We start from the raw sequence: 14,752 nt of genomic DNA, 5'->3' as shown, positions 1-14,752 counted from the left end.
ATTTTGAGGCAGTGACATCTGTTTTCCAAAGGAGGGCACAAGTTAACACCCCACCGGCAGGTGTAAGAGATTCTATAGGTCAACGTCTTCTTCAACACTCTTAATCGGTGCCAGTCAAGTGGGGTGGGTGTAAAGGTGCATCCCCTCCAATCAGGGAACGTTCTCAATATGCCACATTGATTTCAAGCTACATGAACCCCCTCTTCATATGTTCGCTGGCCATGCCTGTTTCATCGCCTGTGGAATGCCTGTTTTTTCTTTTGCCCACATTTTGATTGAGTTACAAGTGCTTTTCTTTTTGGGGGGTTTTGTGTGTCTGTGAATATGTGCGTGTGTGTGTGTGTGTGTAACTGAATGTGTATGCATGTATACCTGTATGCACTTTTAAGATCTAATCTCTTAGAGACTTTCAAAATACAATACGGAGGCCCTCGTCGGCCAGCTAAGTTGGTTAGAGCATCATCCTGATATGTCCAAGTTGTGGGTTCAATCCCCAGTCAAGGCACATACAGGAAGCAACCAATGATGCATCGATCAGTGAAACAACATATCGAGCTTTCATTTCTTTCTCCCCCACTTCCTCTTTCTCTTTCTCTCTCAAAGCAATAAATAAAAAATGGAATACAACACAGCATTGTTAACTATCGGCACCATGCTGTGCCTTGTATCCCCAGGATTTTATCACTGGAAGTTTGTACCTGGTGACCGTCTTCACCCGTTTTGCCCACACCCACCTCTGGCAACTACCAATCTGTTCTCTGTGTCTAAGACTGTGATTTTTTTGTTTTGGTGGGGGTTTAGATTCCACGTGTAAGTAAAATCATAAGGTCTTTTTCTTTCCCTGACTTAATTCACTTAGCATAATGCCCTCAAGGTATGAGAGTATGTTGTTGCAAATGGCATGATTCCCTTCTTTTTATGGCTGAATAACATTTATATATTTTTATATAAATATATACCACCCGTCCATTGATGGACACTTAGGTTGCTTCCAGGTTTGGCCATTGTAAATAATGCTGCAATGAACATGGGTTGCAAGGATCTCTTTGAGATACTGCTGTCATTTCCTTCATATAAATACCCAAAAGTAGAATTGCTGGGTCATATCACAGCCCTATTTTTAATTTTCTGAGGAATTTCCATACTGTTTTCCATAGTGGAAACTTTATATTTCCACCAACTGTGCACAAAATTTCCTTCTCTCTACATCCTTGCCAACACTTGTTTCTTGTCTTTTGATGACAGCCATTCCAACAGGTGTGAGGTGACATCTCACTGTGGTTTTGATTTGCATTTCCCTGATGATTAGTGATACTGAGCACCTTTTTTGTGTATCTGTTGGCCGTCTGTATGTCCTCTGTGACAAAGTGTCTATTCAGATATTTTGCCAATTTTTTAACCATATTGTGTGTGGGGTTTTGCTATGGAGTTGTATGAATTCCTTATATATTTTAGACATTATCTCCTTATCAAATAATGATTTGCAAATATTTTCTCCCATTTGGTTGATTGCCTTTTCAGATTGCCTTTTCATTTTATTAATGGGTTCCTTTATTGTGTAGAAGTTTTTTGGGGTTTTTTTTTAGATTTTATTTATTTCTAGACAGAGGGGAACGGAGGGAGAAAGAGGGAGAGAAACAGCGATGTGTGGCTGCCTCTCGCACGCCCCCTACCCAGGACCTGACCTGCGACCCAGGCAGGTGCCCTGACTGGCGATCGAACCAGCAAACCCTTTGGTTCTCCAGCCAGCATTCAATCCCCTGAGCCACACCAGACAGGGCTACTGTGCAGAAGCTTTTTAATTGGATATAGTCCCACTGGTTTATTTGTATCTTTGCTGCCTTTGCTTTTGATATCAAATCCAAAAAGCCATCGACAAGACTGATGTCATGGAGCTTACCGGCTCTGCTTTCCCGTAGGAGTTCTATCGATTCAGGCCTTACATTCCAGTGTTCGATCTGAGCTGATTTTTCTGTATGGTGGTCCTGTTTCATTCTTTTGCATGTGGCTGTCCAGTTTTCCAGGTGTTGCATCTTTTATCATAAGGACTAATCATTTTCCATTCCTAATAATGATTTTGTTCTTAAATTTTATTTTACCTGATATTGTAAAGCTAGTACAGCTTCCTTATGGCTAGTAGGTGTGTTCCCCCTTCTCCTTCCAACCGTGTGTGTGCTCACGTTTCAGGTGTGTTTCTTTTAACCCACATGTGTCTAAAATTTGGCTTTTTGTCCAGATCTGTTAATATTTGATTTTAAAGTGATGATTTTAGACAATTTAAACTTAACGTAACTATTGATATATTTAAGCCTATTGCTAACATATTAATTCATAACTTCAGGTTACTATATTTTTTAGTCCCTCATCTTTCCTACTTTATTTAAGTATCTGTATTAAAAATATTTCATCCCAAATTATTTTCAGCACAAGGCTTAATGTTGCAAACCTTCTGAGGTCTTGTATGCCTAAGAATATTTTTATCAGACCCTCATATTTAAATACTTTATCTAAACATAAAACCTAGGTCCTAGCTGTTTTGCTTCAATACTTGACAGGTATATTCTGTTTTCATCTGGCATGCAGTGTCGCTGTTGAAAAAGCTGGAGTCACTGACTCTGTCTTAGTTGAGATATAATTCCCATACCCTAAAGCTTACTCTTTCAAATCCAAACCCAGGGCTCCCAATTTGAGTACAACTCAGTGGTGTTTAGCGCACTCCCCACGTTGCGCAGCCCTCAGCGCAATCCGAATTCCAGAAGCTTTTCATGGCCCTGTAGGGCAGTCCCATTACCAGCCGCTCTCCCTCGTCTTCGCTCTGCAGTCCTGGCAACCGCTGGCCTGCCTTCCGTCTCCATGGATTTGCCAGTTCTTGACATTTCATATAAATGGAATCATCCAATGTGTGACCCTTTGCCTGGCTTCTATCACATAGTATAATATTTTCAAGTTTCTTTCATTTTATAGTGTGAATCAGTACTTCATTCCTTTTTACGGGTGAATAAGAATCCGTTGTATGAATATACCACATTTCATGTATCCATTCTTTAGGTAATGAAAACTTGGATTTTCCCCCTGTCTTGCCCATTACGAATAATGCTGCAATGAACATTCATGTACATGTCTTTGTACGGACATGTATTTTCAGTTCTAGTGAGTATAAACCTATGAGTGGAATTACTAGATCATATGGCAACTCTAGGATTAACTTTTTTTTTTTAAATCCTCACCTGAGGACATGCTTATTGATTTTAGAGAGAAGGGGAGGGAGGGAGAGAAGGAGAGATACATTGGTGTGAGAGAGAAACATCGATGGAGAGAACCATTGATCGGTTGCCTCTCCTATGCCCCCAACCAGGGACCAAACCCACACCGTAGGCAGGTGCCTGTACCAGGAATCAAACCCACGACCCTTTGGTTTACAGGACAATGCACCAACCGACCGAGTGACACCGGCCAGGGCTAGTATTAACTTTCTGAGGATCGACACACTTTTTCCGAGCAAGCAGCTGTAGCTGTTCACATGCGCACTTGCAACGTGGGAGTTGCTCCGTACCCTCGTCAGCATTTGTTATCTTCTGTCTTTTATTGTAGCCGTTCTCGTGTGAAGCGGCGTGCCGTTGTGATGGGCATTTCCCCAGTGACTACGATGCTGTATCTTTTCATGTGCTTATTGACGATTTATATATATTTTTTGGCAAAGGTCCACTTGTATCCTTTGCCTGTTTTTTAACTGGATTTTTTTTTTTTTTTTAGTTTTAAGAGTTCTTTTTATATCCTGGATACTAGATCCTTATCAGACGTATTCACTTGTAAATATTTTCTCTCATCTGAGTTGTCTTCTCACTTCCTTGATAGTGTCCTTTGAAGCACAGAAATATTTAGTTTTGGATTGAGTTCAATTTGTTTTCTCTTTAGTTGCTTGTGTTTTGAAGTCATATCTAACGAACCGTTGCCTAATCAAAGGTCATAAAGATTTACACCTTTGTTTTCTTTGAAGAGTTTTATAGTTTTAGCTCTTACACGTAGGTCTTTGACCCATTTGGAGCGAGTTTTTGCACATGCTATGAAGTAGGAGTAACACACGACTCTTGCATGTAGCTGCCCAGTTGTTCCAGCACCGTGTGCTGACAAGACTGTTGTTACCGAATTGTCTGGGCACCCTTGTCAAGGATCGATTGAGCGCTCACTGCGGCAGCACGTGCACTAAAGCTGGACCAATACAGACATTAGCGTGGGCCCTGCGCAAGGATGACGTGCACATTCGTGAAGCGTTCCACATTTTTTTTTTTTTAAAGAATCCATTGGCTATAAATGGGTTTATGGCTTTACTCCTAGGCTTTCAGTTCTATTCCACTGATCTTTCTATCTGTTCTGCTGCCAGGCGCTCACAGTCTAGACTACGTTACTTTGTACTGTCTTGAAATCATGAAATGGTTCTCCAGTCTTCATTCTTCTGTTGGGAGATTGTTTGGCTGTTCTGGGCCCTTTGCATTTCAATATGAATTTCCAGAATCAGGTAGGCAGTTCTTCCAAAAGGGCGGCCTGGACTTCGGCAGGGACCGCACTGACTCCTGCGTAGGCCTGGAGAGTGTTGCCGAACAATGTTGTCTTCTAATCCATGAGCACGTGATGTCTGTCCATTTATGTAGGTCTTTTTAATTTTTTTCAATGATGTTTTATAGTTTTCATTGTGTAAGTCTTGATCTACTTTTGTAAAATTTATTCCTATTTTATTCTTGTTCATGTTTTTGTAAATGGAATTGTTTTCTTAATTTCATTTTCATATTCTTTATTGCTAGTATATAGAAATACAATTGATTTTTGGATATTGGTCTTGTATTGTGTAAGCTTGATGAATGCATTTATTAACTCTGAGTTTTTTATGGATTTGTTAGAATTTTCTGTGTACAAAATCATGTTATCTGAGAATGGAGGTAGTTTACTTTCTTTGTTTCCATTTTGAATGCCTTTTATTTCTTTTCCTTGTCTAATTACCCTAGAACCTCCAGTACAATGTTAAATAGAAATGTCAAGAGTGGACATCTCATTTTGTTCCTAATCTTAGGGAAAAACATTGTCTTTCACAATTAGGTATGATATTATTTGTGAGGTTTTCATTGGTGCCTTTTTTTTTTTTTTTTTTTAAGAGACAGGAAGGGAGGGAGAAAGAGAGGGAGAGAAACATCAACATGTGGATGCCTCTTGTACGCCCCCTACTGGCATGTGCCCTGACTGGGAATCGAACCAGCGACCCTAAGCTTCGCGGTCCAGCGCTCAGTCCACTGAGCCATACCAGCCAGGGCTCATTGGTGCCTTTTCTCAGGTTGAAGTTCCTTTCTTTTCCTAATTTGTTCAGGGCTGTTGTCATAAAAGACTATTGGATTTTGTCAAATGCTTCTTCTGAATTTATTTAAATGATCCTGTGATTTTTTTTTTTGTCCCTAATCCCAATAGTATGGTTTCTTATGTTATTTGATATTCATATATAGAACCAACTTTACATCCCTAGGATAAATCCCATTTGATCATGGTACATAATCCTTTTTATATGTTTGCTAGTATGTTGTGGAGGTTTTTTTGCATATATATTCTTAAGAGATACTTTTCTGTATTTTCTTGTGATACTTTTGTCCGGGTTTAGTATCAGAATAACACTGGCCTCAGAGAACGAGCTGGGAAGTGTTCACGCCTCTTCTATTCTCTGGAAGGCTTTCTGAGGATTGGTAGTAATTTTTTAAACGTTTTGGTAAAATTGACCAGTGAAGTCATCTGGTTCTAGGCTTTTCTTTGTGGGAATTTAATATTACTATTCATTGTTCTTACTTGCTATAGGTCTATTCAGATTTTCTATTCCTTCTTGAGTCAATGTCAATATTTTTTTTTTTTTTATGAATTTACTTGAGCCAAAAGTGACGGCCTATGCCAGGAAGCAAGATCTCATATGCTTCCAATGTCAGTATCTCTCTGTCTTTCTAGGAATTTGTCCATTTCATCCAAGTTATCCAGCTTGTTGGCATAAAGTTGTTCATATTATTCCCTTACAATCCTTTTTACTTCTTTAAGATTAATAGTGATGTGACCTCTTTGATTCCTCATTTTTGTTAACTTGAGTATTCTTTTGATCTTGGTCAGCCTAGCTGAAGTTTGTCAATTTTATTGATCTACTCAGTTGGCTTTGTTGATTTTTTTCCTATTGTTTTTCTCTGTTTCTATTTATTTCCAGTTCAGTCATTATGATTTTCTTCCTTCTGCTTGTTTTGGGTTTAGTTTGCTCTTCTTTTTGTGGTTTCTTTTATTATTTATTGACTGTTTTTAGAGAGAGAGGAAGAGGGAGAGAGATAAAAATTTGTTGTTTCACTTATTTATGCACTCAGTGGCTGATTCTTGTACGTTCCTTGATTGGGGATCGAACCCACAACTTCGGCCTATCAGGAACAACACTCAAACCAACGAGCTATCCAGCCAGGGCTTTTTGTAGTTTCTTAAGGTGGAAGGTTAGAGTAGTCATTTGAGGGCTGTTTTTTTGTTGTTGTTTTTGTTTGTTTTTTTTAGTAAGAGAGACAGGGGGAGGGAAAGAGAGAGGAACATTGATCAGTTGCCTCCAATATGTACCCGCAACCTAGGTATGTGCTCTGACCAGGAATCAAACCCTCAGTCAGTTGGTGTATGGGATGATGCTCCAACCAACTGAATCAGTCAACTAGGGCTGAGATCCTTTTTTTTCTTTTTTCACATAGGTGTTTATAGACAAAACTTTTCCTGTAAGCACTACTTTCATTGCATCCATAAGTTTTGGTACATTGTATTCATTTTCATTCATCTCTAGGTATTTTATGACTTCTTTGACTCATTGATTAGGCATACATTATGTAATTTACACATATTTTTTAGTTTTTGGGTGTTCTGTTATTTCTAGTTTCATTCCACTGTGGTTAGAAAAAATACTTCGTATGAACTCAAGCTTTTAAAATATATTATGGCCTAATAAATAGTCTATCCTGGAGAATGTTCCCTGTGCACGAGTATTTATTGTTTTGTTTTGTGTCAGGGGCTTTTCTTAGAGTGGATGGAGTGTTCTGTGTCTTTGTGTTAGGTCTAGTTTTGTTGTTTTTGTTTTTAAAGATTTTATTTATTTATTTTTAGAGAGAGGAAGGGAGAGAGAGAAACATCAATGTGTGGTTGCATCTCTCGCACCCTTGCTGGGGACCTGGCCTGCAACCCAGGCATGTGCCCTGACTGGGAATTGAACCTGCGACCCTTTGGTTTGCAGACTGGCGCTCAACATTGAGCCACACCACCTAGGGCAGGTCTAGTTGATTTACAGTGTTGTTCAAGTCTTCTGTTTCCTTGTTGATTTTCTAATTGTTCTATTATCGAAAATGAGAGATTGAACTATTGATGAATTGTGTATTTCTCCTTTCTAGTCTATCAGTTTTTGCTTTATGTATTTTGGGGTGCTGTTGTTAAATGCATATGTGTTAGCAATGGTTATATCCTTTTGATAGATTGACTCTTATCATTGTAAAGTGCTTATATTGCTGGTAACAATTTTTTATTTAGGCATACTATATACAGTCAATATTATTTTGTATTCGTTTCAGGTATACAGCATATGGATTAGGTAATCACATACTTTACAAAGTGCCGTCTCCCCATTGATTTGCAGCTATTGACAATTTAAATCTTCAAGTCTTCTGTGTCTGATACTAGTACAGCCACACCAGCCCTTTCGGTCACTGTATGCATGGTGAACCTCCCCCCGACCTTCGCTTTCAACCTTTCTGCGTCTTTACCAGTGCTCTTTATTCTTCATGTGGATTCAAGTTACTGTCTGATATTCTTTCATTTCAGCATAAGAAACTACCATTATTTCTTGTGAAGTAGATCTGCTACTGACAATTTTTTAACATCTGGTGCTGTTAATAGTTTCTCCTTCATTTTTAAAGGATTTTTTTTTTTTCTTTCTGTGTGGAAGATAGTGTTGCTTTATGTAGAATTTTTTTTAAGACTTTGTTTTCAGAGAGAGGGGAGGGAGGGACAGAGGGAGGGAGAGAAACACCAGTGTGTGAGAGAAACATCAGTCGGTTGCCTCTCGCACGCCCCCAACCAGGGACCTGGCCTGCAACCCAGGTGTGTGCCAACTGGGAATCGAACCAGTGACCTTTCCACTTGCGGGCCGGTGCGCAATCCACTGAGCCAGTCCAGCCAGAGCTACTTTATGTAGAACTCTTGATCATCAATCTTCTTCTTTCATCATTTTGACTATGTCACCCCACAGCCTGCTGACTAATGTGATGAGTTAACTTCTTTCTTGCTGATTTCAATATTCTTTTTCTTTTTTTGCAATATAGTTGACATACAGATTATATTAGTTTTAGATATACAACATAACAATTCAGTAACTGTATAAACAGTTCAGCTGTACATACACAGATTGCATAAGTGGACCCACACAGTTCAAATTCACTTTCAAGGATCAACTGTATCTTAGATCCACGGCTGGAAATTCACATATGTGCGAGGCCAAGTTATACATGAATTTCCAAATGTCTGGGTGGTCAGCGTCCTTAACCCCCTATTGTGAAATGATCACCACAGTAAGTCTAGTTAACACTCATCACCACATGTAGTTGCAATATTTTTTCGTGATGAGAACTTTTTAAGTTCCACTCTTAGCAACTTTAAAATATGCAATGTAGTACTAACTATAGTCACCGCAATGTACAGTATTTTATTGACTTGTTTTTTAAATTTTTTATTTACTTTTAGAGAAGGAAAGGGAGGGAGAAATAGGGAAAGAAACCTCGATGTGCAAGAGATACATTGATCAGTTGCCTCTTGCACCCCCAAGTGGGGACCTGGCCTGCAACCCAGGCATGTGCCCTAACTGGGAATCAAACCAGCGACCTTTCTGTTTGCAGGCCAGCACCCAGTTTGTACCTTTTGACCACCTTCGCCCCTTTTACCCACCCTCTTTGCCTTTTGATAGTCTGGTTATGTTGCACCTAAGTATGGAACATAATTCTTCTATTCTACTTTGGGTTCATTGAGCTCCTTGGATGTGTCGGTTATTGCTGGATTTTTTCTTAATCAAATTTGGGAAGTTTTTGACCACTATTTCTTATTCTTCCTCCTCTCCTCTTCTGAGACTCCCACGGGCCTCTGGTGGTAGTTCAATTGTGTCTCATAGGTCTCTGAGGCTCTGTTCTTTTTTCTTTTCCCCCATTCTTTTTTCTTCCTAGTTGTCAGACTTGACAGTCTCCACTGACCTGTATCTGAGTCTGCGGGCCCTTTCATCTGCCTCTCCAAATCCACTGCTGGGCCTCCCTATTGAATTGCTCATTTCAGTTACTGTGCTTTTCAACTGCAGAATTTTTTTGCTTCTTGTTTTTATAACTTATGTCTATTGATAATCCTGTACTTGGTGAGACATCATTTTCATGGAGTGTTTTTAGTTCCTTGGATATGGTTTATTTCTTTTAACATTTAACATCTCACTTACAGCCTTTGTCTAGTAAGGCCAACATCTGGGCTTCCTGGGAACAGTTCCTATTGTTTGCTTCCCCTCTCGGCCCACCCAAAGGGGGCAAGCTTTTTTCTTTTTGTGGATGAAAAAAGGTACTGTAATAAATCATAATTCCCTAACTGGGCAGTTCACAGTGGGTAGTCATGCTCCAGGCTCGTAACTTTCGGGGAGCCTGTAGCTTCTTTAGCAGGGTCTAAGCCAGCCCTGTGCGCTGCTGCTGTGCATCTAGGTTAGCGCACCTTTGAAATGCCAGAAGCAACACCCCTCGACCACCCTCAAGAGAGCATATAATCTGCCCTGTAATCCAGGCCCCACCTTGCTTTCTCCCACCTTCACGTAGTCTTTCTTACGTTCCCTCCCTAATTTCAAATGCGTAAGAGAAACAGCAGTACCCACCTGGCAGGGGAGACACCATGACGGCGAGGGCGGAGCTCCTGGCGAGGCTCCCAGGCGAGGCTCGCCCTGCACGGCGCGGGTGCCCCCCCCTCCCCCAGCGCCCGGCCCAGAGGTGGCGAACTCGATGCGTGTGTGGTCGTGGGGGACTGCGTTCGCCTCTCCAGGGGGGAAAACAAACTACGAAACTGAGATCTTGCTCCCTGTCAACTCTTGTCAGTTTTGGCTCAAATAAATTCCTATAAAAATTCTCTACCAGTTTGGACACTTTATGTCAACACTTTGCATGTTTCAGTTTTATTTTAGAAAACTGGACATTTTAAATACTATGTGGCAATTTTGGAAATAATTTTCCTTCCTCATGGTTTGGTTTGCGTGTTTCAGTTTTTTGTTGAAAACTGGACATTGTAAATAATACAATGTGGCCACTCAGGAAATCATTTCCCCCCCCTTCATGGTTTGTTGCTTTTTGTTCTTTCGATAGTGCCTTTTATGAACTAATTCTGTCAAGTCCGTGTTCTTTGTCATGCGCAGGCACAGGAGTCTCTTCTTGGTGAGCTGAGTGATCATCTACTGGCTGGGCAGGCATCTCCTGAGGTGCCTGGGACCACGAGGGCTCTCAGCCTCAGACAGGGGTTGACGTGTTGGGGCGTGTGTGGCAGGCTGTGCTTCAACACTCAGCCACGCACTTTACAGCCCTGTCTTAGCCTTTACTTCCTCTTTCTTCAGAGCCTCAAGGTAGCCAGTGATGATAGCTTAGAGCTCTGCAGGTCTCTCCTGAACATGAATTTAGCATTGAGCATAATCCGTATGCACGTGCACAGCCTTCTGGAGTTCCAGGACTGTGTCAAAGCTTTTGTCCGTTTCCTTCTGTTGTCCTTCTGGGGCAGTACTGGGGGAAAGACCTATCTGCTGTGCTAGATGAGCATCTTGGCCAGGTCATGATTCTAAACCAAAGATGCTCTACCCTTTAGCGAGCCCACGATTAGGAATATACAATAAGTAGCCTCAATGCATCCTCTGTCCGTTCCACCCACAGTTTGTTTTGGGACATACAATAAAGCTGCCTCATGCAGAATCACCTAGATAGCTTTTTTGACGTCAAGTATGGGGCTCTGCACACAAATTTCCGAGATGTTCTTCACAACACCACTACACACCCATTAGAATGGCTAAAGTTAGAGAGGCTGACAATTCCAGTGTTTTTAAGGATGTGGAACTACTGGAATTTCAAAGACTAATGGTGAGAAACTAATGGTACCACTACTTTGGAAAAGTTTCAGAGTTTTTAGAAATTAGATATACATGCATCATATAATCCAGCAGTTCCACTCCTAGGCATTTACCCAAGAGAAATGAGAACATACATTTACAGACTTGTTATAAATAAGTTTTATTCTTAATAGCCAAAAATCAAAATAACCCAAGGGTTCGTCAACAGGAGACTGGATCAACAAACGGTGGTATGTCCACCCAGTGGATACTATGCAACGATAAAATGCTCATACACACAATATGGATAAATTTCAAAAGCCTGTTGAGCAGAAGTGAGGCCCAGAGGGGTCCGCATTCTGTGATTCCATTCATACGACATTCTGGAGAAGGCAGAACCGCACTGACGGGAAGCAGGTCAGTGCCTGCCGGGGCCACTGGCGGAGGGGAGCACAGGGACTCCGGGGAGTGACGGAGATGTTTTGTGTCCTCTAACTGTAGAGGTTCTACAGTTTTACACACTTGTCAGGTCACACTGAACTACAGGCCTGTACCACGTACTGTTTTGGTCAGCAGGCCACATCGTTGACCTAAGAACCTGTAGGGAATTTTGAATTTTTATAAAAAATTATTTGAGCCAAAACTACGTCTAACCACTGTGCTGTACACCTGAAACGAGGTAACATTTAATGTCAACTGTAATTGAGAAGTAAAAAATTAAAATAAGGGGAAAAAATTATTTGAGCCAAACATAGGATACACCTGGAAGCAAGACTGCAACAGAAAAATGCTTCTAAGAATAGCATTTTGTATCTTCTTTTATGTCTTTGGAATTAAGGAGGGAACTAAGGGAGATTTCAGGAAGGTGGGAGGAAGTAAGGTGGGGACTGGATTACAGGAGAGTTAACAAGGTTGTGTGCTTTCTTGAGAGCAGTCTCTTTCAAGAGCGAATTAACCTGGATGCACAGAAACAATGCACAGGGTTGGCTTAAAGCAAAGATAAAGAACTTAAACGCCTTAAAAAAAAAATAGTAGTAGTAGTTCCCAGGCCTGGGGCATGACCTGCCCAGTGAGGAATTTTCCGTCAGATCTGCCTGTGAGGCGACCTGCCCCAGGACCCGTTTTCGCCTGCAGCCTGTAGGATGGCGGCCCCGTAAGATTAAGATGGCGCTGGTAAGTGCCCACCACCCAGTGACGTCCCAGCGGCCCCACACACCTGCCACAGGCCCTTACAGCTGCGCGACAGCTGCCCAGCAGCCAGCTCAGCAGCGCGGGGGGACGGAACGCCACCCCCAAATGCATCTCTTTGGCATAAGGATTGCAGGCTGCTTAATTTTAAAAAACAGGTTTAGGAAAAGCTCTGAAAAAGCAAATAGGAGTGGCCCATTTGTAAGCTATGTTTATAAGGGAAATCTCCACTTCTAAGGGTGTCTTTCCCTCTGTACCAAGAAGGGGTGACCGTATCTCTAGAAACTCTTACTAGTGAAATCCTGTCAGTGCAGAAGGAAAGCTCTTAGACCTGCACAGCAGCCTGCCCCTGGTTTACTGGGCTCTCCCTGGTCCCCCCCTTCCCCGGCTCCCCACCCCCAGCAGCATCATTTTTATCTTCAGCTGGAGATGGTATTGAAGGTGGTGGCCTTCCGCCATTTTGGTGACTTACTAAGTTTTTCTTGGTCTCTCCTATGTATACAGGAGGTGTACGTGTTATTCAACTTTTGTTTGTTCCTGTTAATGTCCTTTATTATAGGAATGTTTCAACCAATTATTTTCCCCTCCCTACAGAACTAGATGAAATACCATGTACATGTCTGTATTAAGTGCATTCTATGACCTTCACGTAATGACAACATCCCCTAAGGACACATTTCTGAGATCGTATCCCTGTTCTTAAGTGGTGGATGACTGTACGCACTTTAAATATATGTAGTTTATTGTATATAAACTACACCTCAATAAAGTTTAATTTAAGGCGGGGGAAAAGTGGTCCAACAAAAACAGAGAGAAAACATGGGCAGCAGGAAAAGCACTTGTTCCTGGCTCTCGCCAACGCGTGTCCCCACTCAGACCACCAGCAGGGCCAGATGGAAGAGGGTCACCTAAGTACCCAGGGTGCCTGAAGGGACAGCGAACACCAGGGTAGCCGGGGAGGCCAGGTGTAAGTCAAACATTATTTTTATGTTAAGTCTCTTATTTTAAAACATTCACACCCTATTCAAAACTCAACAATGCCACACAAAGCGAAACAAAATGGATCCTCAGGCTGTGTGTGGCTCACACTGTAGCCTGTGCCCACAGCCTCTCCTGGGTTCATCACCAGCCCCATGGGCTCATACCACAGACAGGCTTCCCAGGCATGGCTCTGGCATGCTGCGCTTGGCCCTCAGAAGTGACAGGCACGAGTCCCATGCTGTGGGTCCGGGCCCAGCCGGTGACAGGGAACCCAATGCCTCTAGGCCAAAACCAGCTCTGTGGGAACGTACAGTGCGCCGTGTTTCCTCTGACTCTGCATCTTCTCAGGGCTCCCACGCACCTGCTGCACCCCTGGGAGTGCCTGACCTGGGTCACGGTCACATGAGCACCTGGAGAGGTGGGACGGCCCCCAGGAGAACCCCCTTCCTGCTCAGCAGACTCCTGAGGGGTCCAAGCTTGTGCTCGCCTCACTTTCCCTGGAGTGTGTGGGGGCAGCTCTGTTGCCCTCATCCTCCCTGGCTGTCACCGCCCTGCTGGATGCCTAACATGCCCTTTGTCCCCTCGCTCAGTTCGGGGGCAGCCCGGTGTCCTGCGCCGTGGGGCTGGCCGTCCTGGACGTCTTGGAGAAGGAGCAGCTGCAGGCTCACGCCGCCCGTGTGGGCAGCTTCCTCATGGAGCTCCTCGGGCAGCAAAAAGCCAAACACCCCATCATCGGGGACATCAGGTGAGGCCCGGGGCCGCAGTCACAACCCACTAACCCAGCGTCTGCCAGAGACCTGGAGGCGCCCCTCCCCGCTCCTCCCAGCCACCTGGGACGGCGGGCGCCCCCTCCGCTCCACAGCGCAGACCTGAAGCACTCAGTGGCTGCTGCCCGAGATGGCATTCTTGGGAGGGGAAAACAGCCAGGGTCAAGTAGCTCTGGCCCCTGCCTCTGCTGTCCACAGCGAGGGCCCCTCCCCACTGCAGTTACTTCTTGGAATTGTCACACACACCCCCCACACCAGTTCCTGTGGCCCTGCCTCCCCAGGACGCAGAGGTGCAAGCCCCGGTGGACTTTCTGATGGGGCTTGGCTGAACCCAGGGCAACAGCAAGGCCCACGGTCCCCTCAGGCCTGGCCTCCTGAGATGTCACCTTCTGCTCCAGGGGCGTCGGGCTCTTCATTGGTGTGGATTTGATCAAAGATGAGGCCACAAGGACACCAGCCACCAAAGAGGCCGACTACTTGGTGTCCAGGTACTTTTTCTTCAAACAAGTTGCCTTTTTGCAGTGTGTAGGGCCCTGACCGACAAAGGAGCCTCCCTCTTGCCTCTCCTTCCATCCAGGGTGTTCCAGGGCACTCTGGACCTCTGAGGGGGGGAGGGGAGGCCAATCCATGCATCCCCGTGACTGAGGTCTGCAGATAGAGAAAGCGGCCCGGTCAGCTGTCTGCG

The 14,752-nt window shown here is 43.4% G+C and overlaps 1 protein-coding gene and 1 non-coding gene across 2 annotated transcripts in view; both read left to right on the top strand.

The window, feature by feature from the left end:
- PHYKPL (5-phosphohydroxy-L-lysine phospho-lyase) overlaps nucleotides 1-14,752 on the top strand; it is a 31,022-nt gene that overhangs the window by 9,623 nt on the left and 6,647 nt on the right. The window contains exons 9-10 of the mRNA XM_054568560.1: nucleotides 13,891-14,045; nucleotides 14,466-14,555. Coding sequence (XP_054424535.1) covers nucleotides 13,891-14,045; nucleotides 14,466-14,555 — 245 coding nt within the window. The remainder of the gene's footprint in view (nucleotides 1-13,890; nucleotides 14,046-14,465; nucleotides 14,556-14,752) is intronic.
- LOC129066796 (U6 spliceosomal RNA) lies at nucleotides 4,180-4,283 on the top strand. Its single transcript, XR_008528731.1, has one exon. It is a non-coding gene; the product is annotated as a U6 spliceosomal RNA (small nuclear RNA).

Source organism: Pteronotus mesoamericanus, unplaced genomic scaffold, assembly GCF_021234165.1.
Source record: "Pteronotus mesoamericanus isolate MK-2021 breed Mesoamerican mustached bat unplaced genomic scaffold, CSHL_Meso_final contig_2, whole genome shotgun sequence".
Taxonomy (NCBI): Eukaryota; Metazoa; Chordata; class Mammalia; order Chiroptera; family Mormoopidae; genus Pteronotus; species Pteronotus mesoamericanus.
The sequence above is the reverse complement of the archived record's forward strand: the minus strand, read 5'-3'. Positions and strand labels throughout refer to the sequence as shown.